The sequence below is a fragment of the Elephantulus edwardii genome, unplaced genomic scaffold, assembly GCF_000299155.1.
Source record: "Elephantulus edwardii isolate Elephantulus edwardi_28Jun2011 unplaced genomic scaffold, EleEdw1.0 scaffold00101, whole genome shotgun sequence".
Classification (NCBI taxonomy): domain Eukaryota; kingdom Metazoa; phylum Chordata; class Mammalia; order Macroscelidea; family Macroscelididae; genus Elephantulus; species Elephantulus edwardii.
In genome coordinates this window covers 11,776,083-11,802,803 of record NW_006399851.1, presented here as the reverse complement: position 1 = coordinate 11,802,803, position 26,721 = coordinate 11,776,083, and the positions used below count along the sequence as shown (strand labels likewise).

Genomic DNA, 26,721 nt, shown 5'->3' with positions numbered 1-26,721 from the left:
TGAGTACTTTAGAGAGGTCCCTAACAACAGACTTTCCCATCGCAATAAGTTTTCTGATTTCCTGACTGCTGGTTCCAAGAGTGTTGACTGTGGAGCCGAGCAAACTGAAACAGAAGATAACTATGACCACCAGAAGAAAAGAACCTCCATTGTTAAAATATGTGGTTTCTATAAACTGCCTCACCCCACCCCAGCAGAAACCTCTCACCAAGGACAATTTTAGAATGTTTTTTTCAGTCAGTTTAGGCATATTCTATAGTAAGCACTGCCAATCCAAACAATCAGGAACAGTACTCATGAACAGTTAACAACTGTCCTGTTGTTGCTGTTGTGTGCCATCAATCAGAACCAACTCACAGCTGGGTTTTCAGAGGTGGTAAATCACATAACAAGTCATTTCATTTCCCATCCTTTTCCCACAGAGCAGCCATGTGGGATTCAACCTCCTACCTGAGACTGCAGATTACCTATTATTACTTGACCACCAGAGCTCCTCCCTAGAAGCAACATGTCTCCAAGACGTTGCTAGGCTCTCTCATAGCTTTACTTGACACTGTCTCACAGACAATCATAAACTTTATAATCATATCCAAGGGGTTGACTTAACAGGCTGCTACAGACTCATTCCCTACCTGTAGCGTCCCATGAATGAGTTTCCAAGGAATTATCATAGGAAGACAACATTCATCCTTCTCCTGAGGAACCACTGGTAGAGACGTACACACTATGGGCCACTTACTATATATCACAGTGCCAGCGCTAACTCCCAAGAAGGCAGAGAAACCTACCTACATGAGGCCAAGATGAATTTTTCAGTCATAAAGGCCATAAATTCATCCTCCCAAGACAACCTGTACCATTTCATTATAGAAAAGAGTGGAGGAGCAAAGCAACAGAAAACCAGGATTCCACATGAGGAGAAACCACAGCACTGATGAAAAAAGAAGAAATTAAATCTTTTTCCCTTCCCATTCACACAAAACCAGTAAAATCATTATTTTTCACAGAAGTAGAAATTATCAAAGTGATAATACAGTTTTTACAAGCAGTGTTAAAAATCACAAGCACATAAAGAAAACAAAATGTACATGAGACTTAAGACATTCCTGCAAAGTAGATTTATTTCCTGTTAATTTAGTCAAAAGCCAGAAAATCTAAACTTTTAAAAATTTAAAAAGAGGAAGCTGTTATTCCCACATGCACATGCAGATAAAGGAAGGGATGTTTAGAAAGAATATACACAGCGCCCACCGGAGCCTGTTCACGTAGACTGACCACACACAGTCCACGGATTCTCCACTCCAATCTCTCCCGGAAAGCCCTATCCCAGAACTGAGAAGAATGTCCCTGCATCATTTTTTGCTCAAGCCAATCACCTGCTATGCCTGGAATCGGGATTGCACCCAGGTTGTCCTTAGCCCCAATAATCACAAAGTCTACATCTATAAGAAGAATGGGAGCCAGTGGGTGAAAGCTCTTGAGCTCACGGAACATAAAGGGCACCTCACAGGCATTGACAGGGCACCCAAGAGCGACTGCATCTTCACCTGTGGAGCAGACCACAACACTTAGCATCTGGAGTCAGAGGGATGGCATCTGGAAGTCCACCCTGGTGATTCTAAGGATCAACTGGGCTGCCACGTTGGTAAAGTGGTCCCCGCTGGAAAACAAGTTCGCCATGGGCAGCAGAGCACGCTTCATCTCCGTATGCTAGTTTGAGCTCGAAAACGACTTGGGGGGGGGGGGTGCTGTGTGTCAGCAAGTACATTAAGAAGCCAATCCACTCCATGGTCCTCAGCTTGGACTGGCATCCCAACAATGTTCTGCTAACAGCAAGGTCCTGTGAATTCAAGTGCAGGGTGTTTTCTCTCTACATTGAAGAAGTAGATGAAACGTCAGCCACTACGGCATGGGGCAACAAGATGCCTTTTGGCCAGCTGATGTCTGGGTTTCGTGGCGGTGGCAGTGGCACTGGAGGCTGGGTCCATGGCATCAGCTTCTCTGCCAGTGGGAACCGCCTGCCCTGGGTCAACAATTACAGCATCATATCTATAGCTGATGCCTCCAAAAAGCATATAGGTCTCCACTCTGAAGATGGAATTCCTGCCCCTCCTGAGCGTGTCATTTGTGTTGGAGAACGGCATCCTGGCCGCTGGCCATGACTGCTTAACCTTCGTCTCCAAATTGGACATTCCGAAACAGAGCACCCAGTGCAACACTTCGGCCATGGAGCGCTTCTGAAACATGGACAAGTGGGTCACCACCGAGGACCGCGACACGGCTTTGGAGACACTGCACCAGAATAGAATCACTCCAGTGTCCATTTACAAGGTGGACAAGCAAGACTGTAGTAAATTCTGCAGTTCTGGCACTGATGGAGCCATGACAGTTTGGGATTTCAAGACCTGGAGTCTTTCACCTAGGCTCTCTGAATAATATGAAGCTGGGCAAACCTCGGAGACTGAGCCAGCATGACCAGCTACAGCTGCCTGCCTCCCCACCCACAAGAAACACTGAAAACGCGGACCATGCAGATGCTCCTGTGTGTGCGTGTGTGAGAGATGCGTGAAAATAGAATTCTGAAAGTGTTATTTTAAAAGCAGCAATGATTCCACCCCCTACCCCCAGCCTGTTTCATTTCAATTTTGACCAGAGCTTCTCTTTTAAACAACTGATATTGGAAAACTACCATACTGACTTTTAAGGGGGGATGGGAAGGGGCAGGTATATAAATCGTCTGCTAGAAAATGGAATAAAAATGCTACATGTTACACACACAGAACAAAGCTATAGTGGTGAAAAATTTTCCATATTTCTTAGTATAAAATAAGTGCATGTGTTCATTACACAAAAAATTTATTTTAAATTTTCATTAAAATGTTTTTATATTTTCATAAAGAACAGCCTGAAATTTGTATAGATTCTGATATTTATGAGTATGCTTCATAAGTAGAAAACTTATACGGGAACATTTCTTTTACTGAAAAGGCAGATTTCTGAAAAGCCTATTACAGATCAAGCATCTAGGAAGACAGGAATGATCCCTACAGAGGTGACATCATAACAATATTATATGGCTTCATCAAAGAACCCTATTCTCAGTGGTGCCAACCTAGTCCTCTGCTAAAAGGATCAACCAAGTGAAAACACAGGAAATCTCAGGTATCCTTGTTGCTTGGCATAGTTCTAAGAATTCCCTGGACTCTATTGAAGATGTGACTGTCAAAACTAATAAAGAAAAAAAAACTAATAAAGAGAATCCAACTTATCATATGTAAGTCTCCTTTACATGCTGTAGTGTTGTTAAGTGAAGTTGAGTCAAAAGTGACTCATAGTGATCCTAGGACAACAGATCTGAACTCCGCCCTCTCCTGTGCCATTTCCATCATCTCTGACATACTTGTGCCCACTGCTGCAGTCACTGTGTCAATCCATCTGGTTGAGGTTCTTCTTCTCCTTCACTAACCCTCCATCTTTCCTTCTCTTGTAGCAACATGCCCAAAATATGTGAGACCAAGTTTTGTCATCTTTACTCCGAAGAACACTCTGGTTGCTCTTTCCCTGAGACATATCTGCTTGTTCTTTTGGCAGTCCATGAGATATTCAGTATGCTTCTCCAACATCACAACTCAAAGGCATCCATTCTTCTTCTGTTATCCTTATTCACTATTCAGCTCTCAAATGCATAGCAAATGACTGAGAAGACCATGGCCTAAATGAGGTACATCTGAGTCCTCAGACTGACATCACTGCCCTTAATAATGTGGAGAGTTCCCAATGCAAGACACCTTGTGACTGCGGGAGCCAGGGGCATTTGCTGACTACGGATCCAAGTAAGATGAAGTCATTTACACTTTCAATCTTTCTCTGTTTTTCATGATGTCATCTATCATTCCAGTGGTTAAGAATTTGGGGGAGGGGGGGTTTACCTTGAGATATAATCCACATGTTGGAGGCTATATGTTTTTATCTTCTGCCTCAAGCTCTTCAAGTCCTCCTCACTTTCAGCAAGGAAGACGGTATCATCTTCATAACATACGTTGTTGGGAAGTCTTCCTCGGATCCTTATTAAGAGTCCAGGTTCTGGAATAATTTGCTAAGCACAGAGACTTAAAAGGTATGGTGAAAGGATACAACCCTGACACATACCTTTCTTAATTTTAAACCATACAGTTTCCCCTTGCTCTTTCCACAACAGCTTCTTGGCCTAAATGAAGACTTCACATGAGCACAACTAAGTGTTCTGGGATTCCTATTCTTCTCAATGTTAGCCATAATTTGTTATGATTCGTACAGTCAAATATCTTTGCATAGTCTAAAAAGCACAAATAGGCATTTTTCTAGTATTTTCTACTCTCAGCCAGGATCCAGCTAACATCAGCAATGATATCCCTGGTGCCACAGCTCTTCTAAATCCAGTTTGAACTTCTAGCAGTTCTCTATGTACTGTTCTAGCTTTTGAAGAGTAATCAAGTTATATATAGTTTCATATATAGTTAAGGATTCACTGAATTTTGTTTGATTGTGCGTGGAGATTTAATTTCATAAACTATAAATTAATAGATTATTGAGTATATGGTTTAATATCAAAATTAGAGTCAGATTTTCTCTCCTGATTATTCAAGTGCATTAACAAATGCGAGGGGGAAAAAAATCTGAACTTGGATCTGAAAAGTGGAATTGGGAGTAGGAAATGTATCTGTGCCTTGCCAAAACCGTATTCCATTACTTTTCAGAATTAGCTGGCAAAGTCTCCACAATATTTACTGAAGTGCAAACCAAATGTTTTCATCTGGACAAAAACCAAACTGTGGTATGTTACAACCACAACAGAAATCATTTTAATCCAAAAGCTTGCTTTCTCTAATTTGGGCTGTGGTTTCTATAAAATTGGATTCTTCTCTATGAATCATGTACACAGACAAGCCTTCTTTCCTGCTTTCTTCCCTCCCCCAACCTGATCTCTATTTTAACAAGTCTAACATAGCTCGGTCCTATTTCTGAAAGACCCTAGAGAGATTTCTTGTAAGATTATTTAGCTGGAGAGTCGAATCTTACAGCTGACTCAATAAACAAAGATTTGTTAACCCCACCCTCAGCTGTTCTAGTTTGTGACTCAATTTCAGGATACAAAGACAAAATAAAAGTCATCAGCCTTACAATCACATTCAATTAAAGCGCAAAACTTCAAAATCGTCTGGGAAGGGATTTGTGTAAGAGACAGAAGGGAAATTAGTTAATCTGCTGATTTCCTTCCATTAAGACTGGGTAGTCAAAGGACACAACAGTGCCTTCTTCATTAATCCAACTATACACAGGGCACTGTTCTAGACATCTGTGACCAAAATATACCCATTTATGTATCTATAATCATCTGACACATGAATGCATATGTACACTTAAAATTTCCAGAATGGCAGAAGGACATTTAATGGCACTCAGGTGTGCCTCTACACCTTGTGAAAGAAGAACGCGCAATGAGATTTCTCACCCTTTAACTGTTTATCACTATGAAATTATGTTATAGGCACATTTATATCACACGCTACTTAAATTATTCCTATCAACAGAATACTATCCAATACAGTTAATATTAAAATGATGGTTGAACATAAAAAAAAAAAACATTCCTCTAAAACCATCTCTGTCGCTGATCTGTGACAGGTCTATGGAAACAGTCCTCCAGGACAAAATTCAGACCCAAAATAAACCCCAACTACTACTGATCAAGAGCTGGGTTGCACTTCAGGACTGCTCTTCCATTTAATGTGTCCACATTTAAACAAAATACCTGTCAAAGAAAAGGCCTCAAACCCAGGATCAAGACTCATCTCTAGCAGCCTCTTAATAGCCAAGATACTTGCAAGTTTACTCTTTTGCACAGTAAGCATTTGGTCTTCACCTGTAGTAACTATGACCGTAGCATGTTCACTAGTCTATGCAAAAGCACTGCATGCTACTTAGACTAAAATGACATTATTTTGTTAATATATGGATCTGGTGAGCAAAACCATTCATGTCTATAAAAAGAGACAGCCATTCCCTTGTATGTTAAGAGCAAAGACTAATTCTGATGTGAGGAAAGTCAATGGAATGCTGACAGGATTTCAGGGCATAGAAAAGTAGTGCATTCAGTGGTTAGTGTTTCAGATATTTGAGGGGAGTTTGAAAGGCAATGCCATGTGAGCTGGAAACATTCAGTCATGCCAATCCTAGAGAAGCACAAGAGATGAACTAAGGGTATTCTACTCCCCGAGTGCCATTAGCATTCTTTCTCTTCTGAATTACTACCTTGGCCTGCACCTATTTCTTGTCAGGAACAGAGAATTCTCAAACACCAGGCCACCTGTTTGATCTACAACAGACCTAATGCATGAGTCTCAGCAAACAGGACACCATGAACAGCTGTGCACTCTTGCTCCCAGCCAGGACAATCTCACTAATAGCAAATGGAGAACATTTCTTTATAATTAAGAAGAGCTGTAAAAGTCCTCTCTTCCATCTTGACACATTAGTTGTTAAAATGTACATGCTTACAAATATATACATCAAAGTAAAGCAAATCAATTCACTGCACCTCTTCATACCACAGAGTAGCATAATATTGCTCAACCTAAATGACCACTAACCAGCAAGCAATGTTAGCAGGGGGGATAGCAGATTTCCTCAAGCAGAAGGGGAAATCATTTTAAATTTAATGTGACTATGTTTATGCAAGACACCAAGTATGATGTGAGCAACAAAATGTGTTTTATCCAATACACAGTCCTCAAATCACTTACTTTCTCAATGGAGAGAGGTACTGACTTACTTCTCAGAATGCACCTGGCCCCTGGGGTGCAAATACCTGTTATATTGATGCTGTCAGCCTAAAGGCAGTCCAGCAGACATTATCGAACAAAATCAGACCATCCTCATCTACCTTCTCAAAAATGAATTTCAGAAAGACTAGCAAATGTTGTGAGAACCTCTAAAAACTAAAGGAAAAGCCAGTGTAGGTTCTGAGACCGATCACTGAATTTGTGCCAGGAAACACTGGAGCCGGCTTCATCTTCAGGGAGGGCCATGCCTGGTCACGGGCCAGCTGGCCTCTACTATGAGGGCTGGAGCCAGGCCAGTCCTGTGAGCAAAATGTTTCAGAACCTTAACAAGCGGTCAAGGTCACAAAGCAATTAAAAGGGACCCATCCACTCCTTCCTCAGAGCTGAAGAATTCCACGGTTTCATATTCTTAAGTAGCCTGATAAACTGCTGGAAAACAAACAGCTTATTCAGCAGAATAAGGCCAAGTAACACAGACTCGAGTGGAAAACAGAGCATACAAGGAACAGAATGCTAGAGGGGGGAAAATATGGCTACTGAAACCCCTCTAAGCAATAGTACTACTATTTTCGATCATTATTTTCACTATTACTCTTTTCAAAATTAAGATGCAACAGCTTTCAAAAGGGACCAGCAAAAAAACTTGTGTACCACTGTGATACCGTGCTATCTTCCCCAAAGAGCTTCTATAATAAAAAGTATTCCCATTTTACTCAAGGATGTTCATTATTAGCACCATAGTGTTCCTGGCAATAGGGGGATTATTTAATTGCTTTCTTGCAGGTTAATCCCCTTTCATTCTGTGACCTCTAAATCACCCCAGGCTTTTTTGCATTTGCCCTACTTAGAATTCACTGTCCCCAATACTCAGGGCCAATACGCCTAAAAGAATCACAAGTGTCTTTATCAAATACTCCACGGCTAGAAGAGCTGTCTTGGCTGTTACTCAGTGTACCCAGCCCTGCACTCCTGCCATCCAAGCTGGTCTTTTTGCACTGTCTTCTCCTCCAAAACACCTTTCTAAGCAAATCCTCCTCCTCTCTATTTCTCTTTGAATGCTAAGGCTCATTGGGAAATTGCAATATATAATTACATGAGGCCTCACTATGATCTATTTAAGATTTTGTTTTTTTAACTCCACAACTGTGTGCTAGTTTCTAGGAAACCCATTTTTACAATGTGAACACTGAGGCTGAGAGCCGCTTAAGAAATCTGCTCAAGACATGCCTAGCTTTAGTCTTCTGTCTCTGGTTACTAAACCAAGACAGGCCACAGACAGACACTCTGAATCTATTTACCACACGGCTTAAAGCCATGTTTCTAAACATACTTAAGCTCTGCTAAAGAACCTCTGTTGTACTGTAGCTCGGGGCTCACAGAAGATGGTATGTCCTAACTTCCATGCTTCAGAAGATTAAGGAATCCTGGCAGTTTGGCATTTAACTTACCAGCTGTTAAACAAAAAGGTCTGCAGTTTAAATTCACCTGTCGATCTATGGCTGAAAGATAGGCTATCTCTGCATGAACATTTATAATCTGATCAAGGATTGTAGGACTGCATTTTTTTTCTGTTTCAACAAGACAGGTAAAGCGTTCAGATGCTAACAAAAAAGATAAGAGGCTCAAATCCAGTCAGAGTTGTGACAAAATAAAGTTCCTTCTGACTTCATGGGGTGAATATGTATCACAGAATCATGACTGGCCTTTTGCTTTACTCCTTCACTTTAGCTTCTGGCTCTACAAGCAACCAATGCAGTACACCTTTCTATGCCTTGACTGAGGTGTCTAGAAAATTCCACCTCATGCACAGTCCCTTTATCGAAAAGGCTCCAGATGTTCAAAGCCACTTGCTTTCCCTGCAGCTATCACAGGCAGCAAGGACAGAGTTCCTCCTGCTTCCTCAGCTCCCCACCTCTGTGCCCTGGTACTTTCATACTTTTTTTTTTTGATAGTCAACTTCACCTCCCACATTAAGACTGCATTCAGTCTCTGTACTCTCAGTGTGGTGAGGATAAAAAGGATAACAAAAAGGTCTACCAAATTAATTAGCAACTGAATGACAGCGGATCTCTGGCATCAGAGGGGAAAAGCAGTAAGTCCTATAATCAAACAAGGCCAGGAATTCTTCAATGCAGGCTCTCCCAAGCCAATCATAACGGACACCTCCAGCCTTAAGGACTGCACGTGGTGGATAGGCGCACATGCGTTAGCAATCCCCTGTGGGAATCACCCTCGTTTGCAATGCCCCATAAAGGAAAAAATGTAAATAAAGAGAATCATTTAACCTGCCATTGCTATGCTGCGTTAAGCTTTTTAATCTGTTAATAATCAGAGTCAGAACAAAGAGAAGAAGACAGAACTCATTAAGAATAACGATACTGGTGACAGGAAATAAAGCACTGGGACGAATCACTGTGCTCGGCACATACCCTCCCCTCCACACGTACTAGCGGAAGATACTAATTATGCCTCTGGCAAGAGACATGTGGGACCCCTCCAAAGCAGCTATTTAAAGATAAATACACTGTAGGCAAATACTTTGGGCACGCCTGCACTATTCATGTCATTTTCCTCCCCTTTAGAAATTTTAGGTCATGATATTAAGTCAGGAATGAACAGAGCCTTGGCAAATTTAGCCAACTAGTCTCTAAGAGACTTACAGTGGACTGTAGAACTCTAAAGCTTTTTACTCATGGAAAAAAAGCCTGGTCTATTTACATATATCTACTAATCCAAGTATAAACTACTACAGAGTCATTTTTCCAAAGATTTCTTTCATTCCTACTATCTAATGGATAGCAGGGAGACACAAGGACCAAGGTTCTTCTCTCCAGGTGTACTATCAAGTGGGGAACCCACTCAAAGTGAGTTTTCAGAATCAATAAATCACACAGGAGGAGAACATTAGAATAACTAGTGGATTTGAACCATTTGCCTTTGAGTTGGCAGCAGACCTCCTTACCACTGGCCACCACAACTCCGGGTGTTCAGCAGTGGATAATGAACAAAAAGTAGTGAAGAGTTCCATACCCAGTCTCTCCCTCAGCCTTGAGAGCTATCCTCTGACTCCAAATCAGAGCCTCAGCTAATAAAAGGCATAATTAGGGAATGGAAAGAAGAAGGGCCTGTAACCCTTGGAGAGAAACATCACCCTCAGGCCTTTGATTTGGTTGTTTGATTATATTAGCAGTCAGATTTTCTTACCAATAAATAGTGAGCTTATTTATTAAAGACTGTCTTCTATCCCTGCAAAGGGCCTCTGACATCCAAGGATGATAGAATAACTGGGTGAACTTTAGATTTGGGGATATAACAAGCTCTCTTTCTCCTTTGCTTGCAAGCAGTATTGGGCGGGGGGGAGAAAGAAGGAAAATCAAATTAGGATGCAGGATTCAAGACGGATAATCAGATTCTGAACTGTCAGGTCACCAGAGAAGACTTCGGTTGAAGTTAAGATTTAACCAAGGATACATGTCATATGCAGCTAATATCAAAAAGTTAGAGGAGGGAAAAATATCTCTACATGTAAATAAGGAATTACTAAATAAATCATGAGGCATCAGCAAAGCGGGATACTGCTAAAACTATTAAGATGGTATGACAAGCAGGAATCTACTTGATACTACGAAAAAGAGGGAGATATGGCAAAAATGACGGTATAATGCAAAACCAGCCCTGGGGAACTTGTGCTGAACAACGACACATTGAAGGCATAGGACGAGATACACACAAGGAACTGGTTAACATTGTTTTTATCTGAGAGATGAAAAGAAAATGGAATTTCAATTTATTCTTTTTTGCTTCTTAATCCATCTTTCCAGCTGATAGTCCCAAGAAGGATATGAAAATGGAGTATCACCTTCTACACTTTCAAATATGAGTTTTAATGAGCTGGCACAGGATAAAACAGGATTCATAACTTTTGTTCATAAAGTGGCTTATGAACAGTAACAAATATTAAACAAACACAGATATTAAAATATGCCTCCTAAGGTCATCAAAAACACCTGACTCTCAGGGACAGAATGAAATTATACGAACCACCTGCCATTTATGGGACTTTTAATGACCTTGAAAAAAAAATTATTCCCCCCCCCCCGTTTTAATTATGACTCTCATTTTACAAACCCCAGGTCTAGAAAAGATGTAAAAAGAGTACTATTTTCTCAAGAAAAACAGTCCTATTTCTATTACAAGCTAATTAACGTAGAATTAGATTTCTTAGGCTCAGAGTATTTTTCCAAAGTTGTTCTAAGTATCTCCCAGATTTCAATATTTAAAACTTTGTGCTATTTGACATTGCAAAGAAGCAAAGTGTCTAAGAAAACACAGATGTAAAATTCCTATAAGAAAAAACGGATAAATATGACGACTCAAATATATGATTGCTTTAGAGAACAATCTGGTAAGGCACCAACTTCAAGGTAGAATTTCTCCTTTAAATTCTCCTTAAAACCAGGCTGTGAATTTAAAGATGTGTACAGAAGAGACTAACTTTTAGGCATCATTCACATACTTAAGGTACGCTGGCTAGGAGGAGCTATTCCTTAGAGAGGGAAATCATTTTTGGAAGGGTGGAGAGTTGGCAAAGGAGAGGAAGACCATCAAGTGGATTGACATGGTGACTGGCTTGAAGTGTGAAGATGGCACAGAATAGGACAGGGTTCCGATCTATTGTTCACTGAGCCACTGTGAGTCATACTTGACTTCACAGCATGTAACAACAAAAGCAGCAGCAGAGACCAAAGCAATCATCTACTCCATGTGTACAGCTTTATCCCCTTTTTTGAATAATAAGACTGGTCTTCCCAAAAGGACTGGAAATATGGCCTTACCTCGAAGGCAGAGAAAGGTAAGAAAATCTTCTGTCTTAGGCTTCCTTTTCGAGAGGTCAGAAATTTGAGTAGCTGGAGGGGGTAGCAATGGCTCCACTATCTTTACTGGAGTTGTGCTGGGACTATTCGGCTGAGATTGAGCAAACTTCCTTTGTGCTTGCAGCCTGGGCCTGTAAAAACCAAAATGAAAAAGATATTAAAGGTCAGAGCCTATAGACATAGGTGTAATAGTTAAACTATGACACAAAGGGGAAAAATGCTGTTTAAACAACTTCTTTCTAATTAAAATTTTATCTCTTTCATGTTCTTATAACCCATAGTGGGGAAATAAAATTGGGTAAAGATGTATGTGCCACAAATGTGTATTCATGGGTGTACAAAAATATACATGTACATATATATACTAAACATCTGCCCATGTCTTTCAGAACCTTGCATGTTTGACAAACTTTGATTAATAGCATTTTTATACTTTTAATTTAGTTCACAGTGGTAAGAAAAGTCTAGATATGCTACCACATTTAATAAGTTTTCTGTTTTAACATGCTACCAGTACACCACTATACATAACTCCTTCATACTGTCTCTGTTTACATTCAATTCACTTTTGCCTACAAATTATGATCCCAATCCTATTTCCCAAATTAAGCCTTTTCTCTGCCTTTCATCTCTCTTTTTATTCTCTCTCTAATTCAGCCACAGAAGTTTTTTTTAAAAAATAATTAGAGCTTGTTAGGGAGCTCTGGTGGCCTAACGGCAAGAAGTCGCACTGCAACCCCAGAGATGTGTGGTTCGAACCCACCAGATGCTCTGCTGGAGAAGGAGGGACAGTCTCCTCTTGTACCAGTCAGATCCGGTTTGATGGTACATACATACAAAAACAACAAAATAAAATTTTTAAAAAAATAATTACAGCTTGTTAACACAGGAATAAATATGTCTATCCAATCTGTTTCTCACCTTCTAATATTAGGTTACCTCTGCCTAAGAAAAGTGTTTAACTGAGAAAAACAGTTTTTATGCTTGGCAACTAAGCTGATTACTGGAAATTCAAACTCACCCATCAGCTACAGAGAAGAAAACCAGTAGAAATGCTCCCACCAATATTGCTGTTAGTCGCTGCTAAACCACTTCTGCTGAGTGGTAACCCTGAGCATGCAGGGAGAGGGACTCCATAGCTTTGACCTTTCAGAACACTGTCACCAAGTCTATCTTAACACTGCCCCTCCACAAAGAAAAAAAAATCAGTAAAAATACAGAACTCTCTAATAACAGAGTGTCCTAGAGTCACAACTGATTCTACAGTTAAAACTTAAATTCAGGCTCAGGGGCTTATAGAAAGAGGTTAGTCATTATTATCCGTCAGCACAGCTAGTGGATTAAAATCCTTAGATGGTGGGTTAACAATTCAACTTCCTATCCACTAGGCCACCAAAGCAAAACTCCACAGTTGTGAGATTCCTTCCTACCTATAGAGTTAAGTCCAGCAGTAATCCTGATATGCCACTCAGTTGACTATGACTTGTAGTGATCCTATAAACAACAGATCTGAACCCGGTGCTAAGCTCACAATTGTTGAGTTAGTGCATCAATCTACCTGGTGGAGGGTCTTTCTCTTCTTCATCGTCGCTCCATCTTTCCAAGCTTGAGGTCCTTCTCCAAAGAATAGCCTCTCCTAACATGTCCAAAATGTGCAAGATCCCTTTGCTTCCAAGCAGCAGTGACTTCAATCTTTCCAAGACTTATCTGTTTGTTCTCTTGGCAGTCCACGGAATGAATATTCAGTACTCTCCCCTGACATCACAACTCAAAGGCATATCTAGCTCTCAAATGCATATCAAAGGACTGAAAAGATCAGGTGCACCTTAGTCCTCAAACTAACAACTTTGCTCCTCAGGAATTTTGAGCAATCCCTGACTACAGACCTTCCCAGTACAATACGTCCAATCCCTGCCTACAGTTCCCTGTACAAGACGTCCAATTTACTGATTTCTGGTACCAAGAGTGTTGGTTAAGGATCCTAGTAAAATGACATTTTTAACAGTTTCAATCTTTCTCCATCTATCATGATGTTGCCTTTCGGACAATTTTATTTTCTGGACATTGAGATCCAATTCATATTGAAAGCTATATTCTTTAATCTTCTGCAACAAGTGCTTTAAGTTCTTGTCACTTTCAGCAAGCAAGGTTTTGTCATCTACATAACATAGGTTATTGATGAGTCTTCCTTCAATCTTAATGCTACATTCTTCATAGAGTCCAACTTTTCAAATAATTTGCTCAACTTACATACTGAATAGGTATGGAGAGAGAATACAACCCTGACGTTATTTTTCATTATTTTAAACCATGTAGTGTTTCCTTGCTCTGTTTGCACAACACACTCATGATCTAGATTTCTCACGTGCACAATTCAGTGTTCTGGGATTCCCATTTTTCTCAATGTTAGCCATAATTTATGATGACTGGCACAGTTAAATGCCTTTGCACAGTCAATAAAAGACAAACATAGACGGTCCATCTAACATGGGTAGTATTATTATCACTGATGCCTCATCTGAACCCAGATTCAATGTCTGTAGATTCTCCATCTATGTAGGGTTCTAGACATCCTTCATTCAGCAATATTTTGCTTGCATGTGATATTTATGGTGATATTTATTTGATAAGTTCCACATTCTGATGAATCCACCTTTCTTGGGAATGGGAACAAATATGAATCTCCTCCAGTCAACCAGCCAGGCAGCTGCCCTCCAAACTTCCTAGTATAGACTGGTGAGCAGATCCAGAGAAGCCAAGTGTCATCTGAAATATGGCAACTGGTATCCCATCAATTCCACGGGCTTTTTCACCCATGCCTTCAGGGCAGCTTGAACTCCTTTCCTTCTGTACCATTACCTCTTATCATCCTGTATTTCCTAAAGAATTTTGGTGTCAGCCAGTTCTTTTTGATCCAGTGACTCTGTGTATGCCCTTCTTTTTTTTTCTAAAAGCCTCTTGTATCATTTAAGATTTTCCTCAGGGCATCTCCCAGTATTCCAACTCGAGGATTGAATTTGTTTTTCAGTTTTTCAATTTGAGGACTACCAAGTGAGTTCTTACCTTTTAAATCTCCAATTCTAGATCTCTACATATTCTATTCTAACAATGTGCTTTGTCTTCTCTGGCTGTTCTTTGAAATCTGTTTAGTTCTTTAACTTCAACATCTTTTCCCTTTGCTTTGGCTTCTTGACAGTCTAATTTTCTAGGATTCTTCTGTCATCCTTTTTGGTTTTTCTCTTTCCCTGTTTTTGTAGGGACCTTTTGCTCTCTTTATCGATAAGTCTTTATGTCATCCTACAACTCATCTGATGTTCAATGTGTCAAACTTACTATTAATTCAGTCTATTCTAAATAGACTCAACATCCTATTTTGGTTCTGATGGACTTCTTTTCCTTTTCTTCAGCCTCAATGGTAACTTGTCCATGAATAACTAATGGTCTGATCCACAGTCAGCACCTGGCATGGTTTTGACCGCTGATACTGAGCTTCTTCGACGATTCCTTCCACAGATGTCATCAATATGATTCCTGTGCCCAAACTGACCACGCAAGCACTCAAGATACGTTAATGAGAACTGGTGATTAGAATGCAAAAGTTGGAATAAATGAAAAAGGAAGGGTAATCAGTAAGTACAGACTTGATGACAGCAATGAGACTGGAAACACATGATCAAATTTTGTAGGTTCAATGATTTATTCATCACAAATACCTTTTATAAGAAACATGGATCTTCACCAAATGGATGGCAAAGGACTGAGCAATCCTTAAGGATTCAAAAGACATGCCTGAACTGACTATTATGGCCTCTCAGCCATCGCCATTAGTGTTTCTGAGGCTGTAAATCTTTAAGGAAAAAGTCTGTCTCATCTTTCTTCTGTAGAGGCACTAGTAGATTTGAACTGCCAATCCATCAGTTATCAAGCCAGTAGTGCTCAAGCTACTGCACCACCAGGGCCCCTGGATAATATTTTTTTTTAAAAAGCCTATGACCATGAAATCTAATCAGAAACATACTATTAAACAGGAAAAACCAAAAGGAAATAGTATGAGATAGTAGAAGGTAGTAAAAAGTTCATAAAATTGCCAAATATTTCAGGAAGTAAGGCCATGTGTATTGTCTCCAGATGTTAAGGGGCTGAAAAACAATCATACAAACAGAGATGATAGAGTGGGATACACAGTCAGATACTTTATAATTTGGGGACCTTGAAGATAAATTGCTTCTATCATTGTTCAAATAAAACCTACTTTGCACATGAAGACTTTCACAGGGAGACTATGATAAATAAGGCAATAACAGATTAAAAAGCGGCAGCACAATAAATTACCCTCAGAAGAATAAACCAAGCTTCTTCAATGATGGGTTTTTGGGACCCAGAGGAAACCAGGAATAAAAGAGCAAGCCAAGCCACCATGCTGTCAAGAGGCCTGCAGAATGCACACTGTCCACAAAAGGGGCAGGTCTGTGGTTTGGCTTTTCATCCTGCAGAGACTCATGAGGATTAGAAAGGTGTTGACTTTGGTTTATTGGCCTCATATAACAAAAGGGATTGAATGACATATCTCAGAGCCAAATCCTTGGAGTAAGCAGTATTATCAGAGGCAGGAAGTTAGCAGGAAAAGTTGATTCCTTGCAGAAGGTCGGATGTAAGAAAATGGGCACTTGTATGTAAATTCAAAAGAGGGAATGTAGTAAGTATTAAAAATCTGCACCTAGAGAGATGAGGGCAGAGTAAGCAGGTTAACATGGGAAGTGCAGGAACAGGCCAATCGAGAGGGCTGACCTAAGAAAACGATGCTCCCCAGAGATCTGGGAGGTGTGGTAATCCGTAGTTACAGCACAGACTTCTCTTTCCATCAGGTGACATAGTAATCGAAAGCCAACATACTCTTTGAACGAAGAGAAGTCCTTAGTGGATGCAGGCTAACTGGAAGGCATGGGAGTCTACCAGTTGTCACTTGGAAGAAAAGTCTGGCATTCTATCCAAAAAGAAATCAGTCACTCAAACCTCCACAGACAGAGACAGGTTAGCCACGATGCTGAACAGCAATGGTTTCTAGAGATGTTCAGAGTCATCATGGAACAAATAAAGGGCCTCTTAACATGGAAAACTGTAAGACACTGAGAACCTTTCTGCTTTGATTTTTGCTACATCTGCCCTTACAATTTCAGCTGCCAATTAACACCCCCAAAATAAAAGTCCTATAGGTGTTCTTTTTGTTGTATACAAATCACAACACCCACACAATCATGCGTCACATCCACAGTTGCAGTTTCATAAAGTACCTAATGTCATGCATCAAGAAAGGATTTTCCCTTACAGAAAACTCCTGAATTCTACAAAGTCCAGGTTTACTCTATGCAAATGAAACCAATTCACTTAATCAGATTAAATAAAGCCAATTCAATAAATTCAATAAATCAAGTAAGGAGAACTGTGTAACTTGAACTTACCAACTCACTGACAGAGCAGTGAAAGGGTTATATAGACAACAGAACATTACTAGTCAAATAAAATGAATACATAGGTAGACAGACAGGATGAATGAAGAGAAGATTTAACTTCTAATTATGCATAAACCATAGTTTCAGGGGGAAGCAAGATCAGTTGGATACGATAATCCACAAGGACAATGATTTATATTCTACATGGGTGAATAGCTATGGAGGACACAAGCATAACCAAATGTGTACCCACTGGTCTAGGGCAAAGAAGAGAGAAGAATGCCCAAGGACACATGTATCTCACAATGCTCAACCTCAATGACACTGAGAAAAGAACAACTTAGAATGCCCAAGTACCACTGTGAGCTGCTCTTTGAAATGGATCACAAGACAGAGTCATAGACAGAATGGGAGATATAATGTAGAACTAAACTCAGAATCACAATTATGGCCAAATTCTACCTGTGAAAAGGGAGCTCTGGTGGCTGAGTGGTAAGGAGGTGCACTACCAAGCCAAAGTCATCCAAACTGTGCCCTAAGTACAATTCAAAGTTGTCAGCTGCTCCCTAGAAAAGATAAGGGATTTCCTCCTGCACCATTTACTGCTTCTAAAAAACTGCCACAAGTCAGATCTGGCCCAACAGTTCCTAACGTCTGAAGAAACCTATGAGACTCAGCAGCCCTTTGTGGCACAACCTGCAGCCGAATACAGAGAGATCTCTAACAGCACCAAGGGAGTGCTCAGCACTCTCAGCACCCTACCTCGCAGGAGAAGGAGGGCAGCGTTTGTCCAAGGATAAAATATAAAAGGTAGAAACAGAAAAGATGGAAGGACAAATGGAGACAAGAGCCACAAAGAAATTTTGAGAAAAATGATACAAACTGGGGACAGTAATCAATGGCACAAAACATGTATGAATTGCTGAATGGAAAACAAATCTGTTCTGTAACTTTCACTCAAATAAAAGTAACTGGTATTTTAAAAACTGAATTGACAAATGTAGAGTCAGAAGGTTATTATTGCTGTGGCTGTTATGTACAATCAAGTAAAAAAATCTCATAGCTGACTTTGCAGTGGGTTTTCAGAAGCTACTAATTACATGGAAGGAGTGCCCAGCTTTGTCCTGCAGCTAGTGGACTTGAACTGCCCACATTTGGATTTCCAGGGCAACTACTTTAAATACTAGGTTACCAGAGGTCCCTAAAGTTTACCTGCAGCTTGGTAAAGAGTTGGAAGTTGGTGTTTAATGAGAACACATTCTCTTTTGGAAGTGGTAGAAGTTCTGGAAATGGGTAATATTGATAGCTCCAAAATAGCATGCATATTAATAAGCTCAAATGTTGACTTCATGTTTAAAATGGCAAAGTTTTCAGGTATGTTACTAAAATACATTGCTTTAGAAGTCAGTTTACTGTTCTATAAACTTGTACAGAATTACTTTAGAAAGAAATGTTATTCCTGATTCTTTCTAATTTGTAAATATTCTAAATTAGAGTCTAATAAGTTCTGCATAAATATAACCATTATGAATTGCATAGTCTTGTCACACACAAAAAAGGAATTTTTTTTTTAAACAAGCAGTTCAGGCAAACTATTCACAACAAAGAACATCCAAAGATATAATGTCAGAACCAGACCCCAAAGAATGAGAAGCTTATTATTTTACCCCGCATAAATCAAGGGGTATCTTAATGTAAAAGTCAAAAACAGAAGGGAATCAGTTTCACTGTTAAAACCAAATCCAGTTAACAGTTTCAAAAAACTTCAAACAGGCTCAAAATCCATGTGTTAGAGTAGAACTACTGATTCACAGGGCATTCACTGGCTAGGATCTTTCAGAAGTAGTTCAACTGAAGTTTGTAAGCCTCAAAAGCAACACAAAATGACAACTTTTTGTTCACAGCTTATGGCTTTTGTGCTCTGGGGTTCCCAGTTTCATTAAAGTGTCTGTCTATAAGAGTGCTGTATCCTTTTTTCCTTATCTATTCACAATATATGCTGAATGTGACATTTGGATCAGAAGTAGATTTGTCAATAACCTAGATATGCAAATGACACAGCCTGGCTTGCTAAAGGTGAGGAGGACTTGAAACGCTTGCAACCCGAGATCAAAATATACAACAGCCTATGGATTACATTTCTACATCAAGAAAAGAAAAAATCCTCACCACTGGACTAACAGGCAACATAATAATAGCTGGAGAAAAGGCTGAAGTTGTCAACAATTTAATCTTACTTGGATCCACAATGAACACATGGCAGCAGCAGACAAGAAATCAAAAAATACTTTACATTGGAGAAATGTGCTGTCAAGGACCTCTTCAAAGTGCTCAAGAATAGTCCTTGAAAGACTAAGGTATGCAAGATCCAAGCTATGGAATTTTCAGTTCCTTCCTATGCATCTGATAGTAGGACAATGAATAAAGAAGACAGAAGAAAATGTATGGCTTTGAATTGTGGTACTGGTAACGAGTACTGAATGTATTATGGACTGCCATACGGAGGAAGTGCATGGATGGTAATAGTCTCATTTACTTTGTGCGTATTTTCAGGTGGATCCAGTCCTTAGAGAGAGTTAGCATGCTGGCAAAGGTCAGTGAAAGAGTGGAAGGTCCTCAACTAGATGGACTCAAACAATGACAACCACAATGGGCTCAAGTCTATCAAAGACCATGAGGATGGGGCAGGATGTGCTGAAGTTCAATTTTTTTTTCTGCTGTTTCTGCTGTTCATCGGGTTACTGTGAGTTGTATGTGACTTGACGGCACAGAATGACAAGGGGGAAAAAGTAACTGTATAAAAGGTCACAATTTCCAATGTCATCACGGCCATGAATTAATTAGTATGTATTTACTAAGAGCGTTATTACCATGGAAAGGCACAGTCTGGCTTGCGGACACGATGATGTGGACTAAGGGACCCTTCCAGTACTCCCGATCACACAGCTGTCCCAGTGCTGCATTCTACTGTCTACAAGCCCGACAGTACCTGTGCAGAAATGACCACCACATATTGTAGAGTCAGTGCTTCCTTGCTCCTCAGAACAACTTCAAATATAATGAGGTGGTTTGTAGGCCAGTAAGTTGATTTTGAGTCGCAGATGCCTCACAAGGTTTTCTAGGTTGGAGATCACCAGATCTATCACATATAAAGCTGCTGGGTGTATCTAAATCAATTACCTTTCTTCTAGTGCTTAAGGCTCATACTACCCACAAATTCTTAAGAATCAGCCTACACAGACAAATGAAAAAAATAAAATCTCCTCCTCCTTCATATACCCAAAGTTACAGTGACCAAAACCTTTTGGTCTCAACCACAGTGTCTTTTCTTCGGAGTTCAATGGCATCGTCACAGTCATAAGAATGGTTTATCTGTTAAACACTAGCATCATTATGAAAGTTAATGAGTAAATTGCAAGATAGTATATTAAGAAGCTCTGGGCCAAATTTGTCCTTTCTACCCTCACTCCTTTTGTAATCCTCTCCCAGTGCCCTCCACCTCCAATCACGCAATTTGAAGCTTCGCGGCAGTAGGCCACTGGAAGTGTCACAAGAGAGTGGCACAGTTTCTCCAGGCTTCCACTGGGTATCGACAGTGTAACCAACTTATTGGTATCTGTGCACTTTATCTCTAGGGCAGCCCCAAATATGGCACCACAGCAATTTATAGATTAATTAAATGCCCTTTCTATCCAGGATTTCTGATCACAGACAAACTCGAGGACACAGTATATGTACACAATTCTGGTAGAGAAAGCAGGGGTAAGCGGAGTGAGGTGGTGAAAAGGCATGTGCAGCTGGACCCTTGTTGAGGGACATGTATGCCAAAGCACTGTTTTATTCAGTTAATTTTCCAATATGACAAACATAAACTAACAAATCCAATTATTTCGATTATATCCCCATTCTAAACAAATGGCAAGAGATAGGTGGGAGGGGAGGGTCTATTCATTCACAAAATAAGACATTTTATGTCTGGCAAAATGCAAACTGACCAGCATAGCTGCACTCTTTGTGCGGGTGTGAGAGCTGGCCCTGAAGCTTTGCCAATTCACTGAAAGGCCTATTTAAAAAAAAAAAAAAAAAAGGAAAGAAAGAAAGAAAAGGAAAAAAAAATTCCTGTTTCCACCCTGAAAAATAATGACCCACTCTCTTCCACCCTCAGACACACACACACTACAAACCTGGCAGTGCCTCAAAGAAACAAGAGCGTGCCCGTGTGTGTATTGTAGAGGTTTAGAGGGGTGGCGGTGGCAAGGTCGGGTGAGGGGAGATTCTCTACCCAGGGCAAGCTGCCCACTAAATTCAAATTCAAGGGCAGTTGCAGGGAAAACCACACAGGACGGCTGTAAACATCCTGAAGAGTAAAGAGAAAATAAATACATCCTCAAATAAACCCAGAGGCGAGTAGAGACCAATTCCTACTAAACTCTCAAAGAAGAAGCAGTGGTGAAAGAGTCTGTTCTTCTAAGGTCGCACCATACTCATAGTTAGTGGCAACTGATTAACCTGTACAAGTATCAAACCACAGAAAAAGGGGGTACATGAGAGTGTACTTGGATCCCCTAGAAATTTTCATACACAAAATGCCTGCTCTCTGGTTTTTCTGGAGATGTAGTCATATTCCTTGTGATGCCTCATTTGTGTTATGTGTAAACAGATGTAGTAGTTTGTTTATGCTAAATCCACAGGATATTAAATATTTGCAACTCTTGTCTTAATTAAATTACATAGGGAGCTATTTAGAACAAAAGACTACAGTGATCAGATTCGCCTAAAGGGACCTTATGCTAGATGAAGTCCTCTAAATGTTGTTGTTGTTGTTGTTGTCATGCGCCGTGGAGTCGCTTGCGACTCATAGCGACCCTATGTACAACAGCTCTAAACTCTGCTCTGTCCTGTGCCAATCTTATTGCCTCCGACACACTCATCCCGATTGCCCCGATTGCCCCAGTCACCGAATCAATCCATCTCCCAGAGGGCCTTCCCCTCCTGTGCCTGGCCTCCACCCTCCCAAGCAAGATGTCCTTCTCCAAGGACCAGTCTTTCCTTACAACATGACAAAGTATGTCAGACGAAGCCTCAGAATCCTTGCCTCCAAGGAGCTGCCCGGTTTAACCTTTTCCAGGATGAGTCTGTCATTCAAAAATAACCAAAAAAAAAAAAAAATTCTTTGAAAAGGCGAACACTTCTGGGCCCCCTTTAGCTGCAAGTTCCTCTGATGATTTATAAAGCAATGGTTAATTTCTATTATCATTACTTTTAAATCTGTTGTCTCCAATGTACTAAAAAGAAGGAGGTGTAGTGTCATCCCAAAGGCAGACAGATGGTTCGTAACAATCTGCTTCTACATGGGAGAAAGATGGGTAATCTCCTCCTGTGTGATTCACAGTCTCTGAAAAACCTACTGAAGGGTCAGGTATGCGTCACTTCTAACTAGATAACACATTAACAACAATAACATACCAAGTGGAAAAAATTAAAGGGGAGGAGGAAGCAACAGCTTATTAAAATGGAATGATAAAGTAAACTTATCATTTGCATCTGTTGATACAGGCTACCTATCAAATTTTGGCTTTAAAAAAAATGTTTTCCTGTTCTAAGGAATTAAAGAGTATCAATACTGATGCTGTGTAGTTTAAATTGCTTAACCAGACAGTTCACTCTCAGAGAGTATTTGAAGGGAACAAATACCACTGTTTCTTGCTAGTGTGTCGGTGCTCAAGCGCAGTGACCCTCCAAAATAGTGTCAAACAAACAAACAAAGCTTCACTAGGCTGTACTCTCTACAATGGCAGATTGCTGGGGCAGTGGTCCCAGAACACAACCCTCCCACACACCCGCAGCTGGTGGCTTCAAATGACCCGCCTAACAGTTTGCTCTGAGATGCACCTCAATGCTCCTTCATGGCAAGCTTCAACTTTGGGTGCGTTGCTAAGAGAGGCTACTTCTTGGAAAGGGATATCATTCTTGAAAAGGTGGACGACCAACAAAAGAAAAATCCTCAATAAGATGGACTGACACAACGACGGCAGAAATAAGCTCAACTGAGTCAGAGATGATGGCGGTAGTACACAGGATAGGATGGTACAGGGTAGATGTGCTGTTCGTCTGGTTGCTGTGAGCCACACTTGACATCACTTAACAATAATCAGTTTGCAGTCAAATGCTTAAGTGCTGTGTCACCAGCGCTTTATCTTGTGAATGCTGCCACTATCTGACTCACACTGACATGACTTTCTGTGCAATAGAAGCAAACACTGTACCAAACTGCATCATGTTCACAATCTCTACGGCACTTAAACCATGAGCAGAATGTCATCATTCTAGATACAAGAAAGTAAGTACTGATCTTCTGCCTACGCCCAGAAGAAAAACCTACCAATCTCCAACTAGCTGTATTGCTATGCTAAAGAACTTTAAGAACCAAGTATAAGGTTGAGGTAAAGGAGCAAATTCAAAGAGCCGAGTAAATGTACACTCCCTTTAGAAGAGAGTCTAAGTAAAAAAAATTAAAGGTATCTAACACAAAACAATGCCAAAGGACGACAGAATTATTGCCTTTGAGCTGTGGTGCTGGAGAAGAGAAATGAATATATCATGGACTTCTAAAAGAACAAATAAGCTTGTCCTGGAAAGGGTGAAAGCAGGCTGCTCCTTGAAAGACTGTGATTCTGAAGCTCCAGTTTACATACTTTGGGCATGTTGCAAAGAGGGACCAGTCCTGGGAAAGGGACATCATGCTTTGGGGGGTAGAGAAACAGCATAGGAGAGAAGACCCTCGATGAGATGGACTGATTCAGCGACAGCAGTAATGGGGGTAGATATGTCAGAGACAATGAAAGTGGTTCAAAACAGATCAGGGTTTAGAGCTGTGTACAAAGGGTTGCTATGAGCCGGAGTCTGCTCAATGGCACAAAACGGTAACAGCAACAACACAAAGTATTTTAAAAAGCTGTCCCATGATTTCTTAAAATTCCTCAACAGCAGCACAGTAAGATGCTCTGACTTAAGCTGTGCTGGGAGAATGGAAAATACTGTCAACCCACAGGACCAAAACACTCCATCAGTGGTTCTGAGAGAGAAAAGCAATCTCTTCCCATGAGCTTGACACAGCTTCAGAAAACCCACTTCAGGGTCAGTCATGAGTCAACCAAAATTAGTTTGATTTCTGGATTTTCTCTCCTCCTACTTAACTTTCTCAAGGAACATTAAGATACTAGGTAAGGGCATCATTAACTTCCTCCAGGACTTTTTAGACAATTTTTAGAAAAGTACAAGACTAACTACTCCCATCATCCCCTACTGAAGATCTGACTGGGAGAACAAGAGCTACAAACTCAAAATCATCATCGCATGGGAAAGATGCTACAATTCTCCCAGAAACTGCACTCTCCCAGACACTGGAAAACAAGCACCAGACACAATGATGAGCCTTTACTTTCCTTTATACATTTTTTGGATATGAGAGGATAAAGGGAGAAAAGAATAATAAAGGTTTCAGGTAATATCTAAGTTAAGTGTAGCTATGCCCCAAATAAAACACTGCTTAGTGCACATGATGTCAGATAAAGTCTCACACAAATGAAAATAATACGCAGTAAGGCTTGTGGCTCAATTAATAAAATCACTCCGTCGTATTTTCTAAAATCCTCGGTGTTATTCTTAAAATGTCACAGAACTGGAAATCATGACTGTCAGGATCAAGGAAATATTTGATGTTGATGTCTTTTGTATCCTAGAAAGCAGCCATGCCAAATCTGAGCGAGATCATCACTAATCAACAATTAAAGCAACAACAAAGGCCTTTTGTTCTACCAGTCAACAATGTTCCAATCTGCTACCTATGCAAGCCTGCCTATCTTACCACCTCCAGGTGGCATAGCCCTCTTCTTATCGGAGATCCAACTCTAACCCCAAGACGTAAGCTATAAATCCTCTTCCTGACAAAGATTGTCAGTATTACAGCAACCTCAAAAACAAAAAAACCAAAAAAACCTGTATTTTACAACAGAAGAGGCTAAGTAATGACAACAACGTCTGAAGAATAACACATGTAGGTTAAGAATTTTAAGAATCCCATCAGAGAAATTCCCAGTATGTTACTGTAGTTACAAGGTGTGAACAAATTATCTAAAGTACATTCATTCTTAAAAGCCACTAAGACTCAGTTAAAATGTTAATCTGCCTTTCTACTCTCTCTGGCAATGGAACTGTGTATTTAACTGTCTCAACAAAACCCCCAGCAGTTTCCCTACTTTATGTTATTCAGCACTCATTTACAAATTGCCAGAAATCTCCTTTAATCCTGGCAAAGATGATGATTTTCAGTGAGTGGATGACACTGTGAGGTGAGATTACATATTTTATTACGAGGAGGGAAAATATGAAGACATTACTTTAAAAAATGCTACACAGCTCAGTCGTGGAAAACCCAAATCTGGTGGAATCCTTCTAAGGCATAACTGAGAAATTAATCCTGTCAAAACGCCCACCTGACACAATCTAAACCGAACTGTGTAATGGGTGTTCATTCTCACATTCATTCAGTACACAGAAGAGCAAAGCAAAAAGGCACAAAACTGTCCCCAGAGCATCACAAGGTAGCCTTCAGATTCTTACATCCTCTGCCTACCTCTCTAAGCATAAACCCACTAACAGAAATTTACTTTAATAGGGTAACAAATTTTAAAAAGCAAGCATTGGAAATTTCCCCGCCCACTGAAAATCTCATGAAGTGCCCCAAAGTACCAATAGATGGCAATAGAGAGTCTTTAGAGTAGAGCTGTGGGATGACCCCAGAGAGAAATAAGAAATTGTGATTCTTGCTGACTTAAGACAAGCCCCTAGCTTTGACCAGTTTTCAGGATTTGCACTACTGCTTAGTGCAACTAAGAAACCAATTGATGTCAAAAGAAAAAAGGTAACAGGAAGTCTTATCACCAATATGACTTCATCCCACTGATAATAGTATCTCAAAATACCCTGCTTTTACTGAAATTATGGTATTTCCTTTTGCACAGAGGTCAAAACCAAAGGAAAAATGTAGGGTCTCTCTCTCCCCATACGAGTGTGTGTGTGTGTGTGTGTGTGTGTGTGTGCGCGTGCGCGCGCGCGCATACCCCTCCCCAAGGTCTTAAATCTAGAAGGTTATTAATACATCCCCACTCGAAAGTATAAAACAGTAGCTAAAAATTGTTTATCAGGTAAAGATAGCACTAAAGCATTGCCCAGTGGTTCTGATATGCATATCCTGCAGGATGAGACTAAAAGGTCTGTGAATTCCAACAGAAGACTTGTTTCTTAGTTCTTAGAAAAACTGTCATTAGTTATTTTCAAAGCACGGAGTGTTTTAACTTATCACCGAACAAACTGACAAGTGAAATCTGTTCTTTAACATAAGTGAATTCAAAGTAATTCAAACACTGCCTCTCAGTGACAAACAACAAAAATCAAAGTTTGTATGACAATTGTTTAAAGATGAGGCAACATGACCATGATTAAAGAATCTGCTAATAGCTAATGAATGAGAAGAGCAATTACCCTTCCAAAGTTATTTTGCTTTATGGACCTGGA

At 40.2% G+C, this 26,721-nt stretch overlaps 1 protein-coding gene across 1 annotated transcript in view; it reads right to left on the bottom strand.

Moving 5' to 3' along the window:
• Window positions 1-26,721, bottom strand: part of JARID2 (jumonji, AT rich interactive domain 2) — a 322,891-nt gene that overhangs the window by 69,299 nt on the left and 226,871 nt on the right. Inside the window, exon 4 of the mRNA XM_006891618.1 lies at window positions 11,657-11,826. Within this exon, the coding sequence (XP_006891680.1) occupies window positions 11,657-11,826 (170 nt within the window). The remainder of the gene's footprint in view (window positions 1-11,656; window positions 11,827-26,721) is intronic.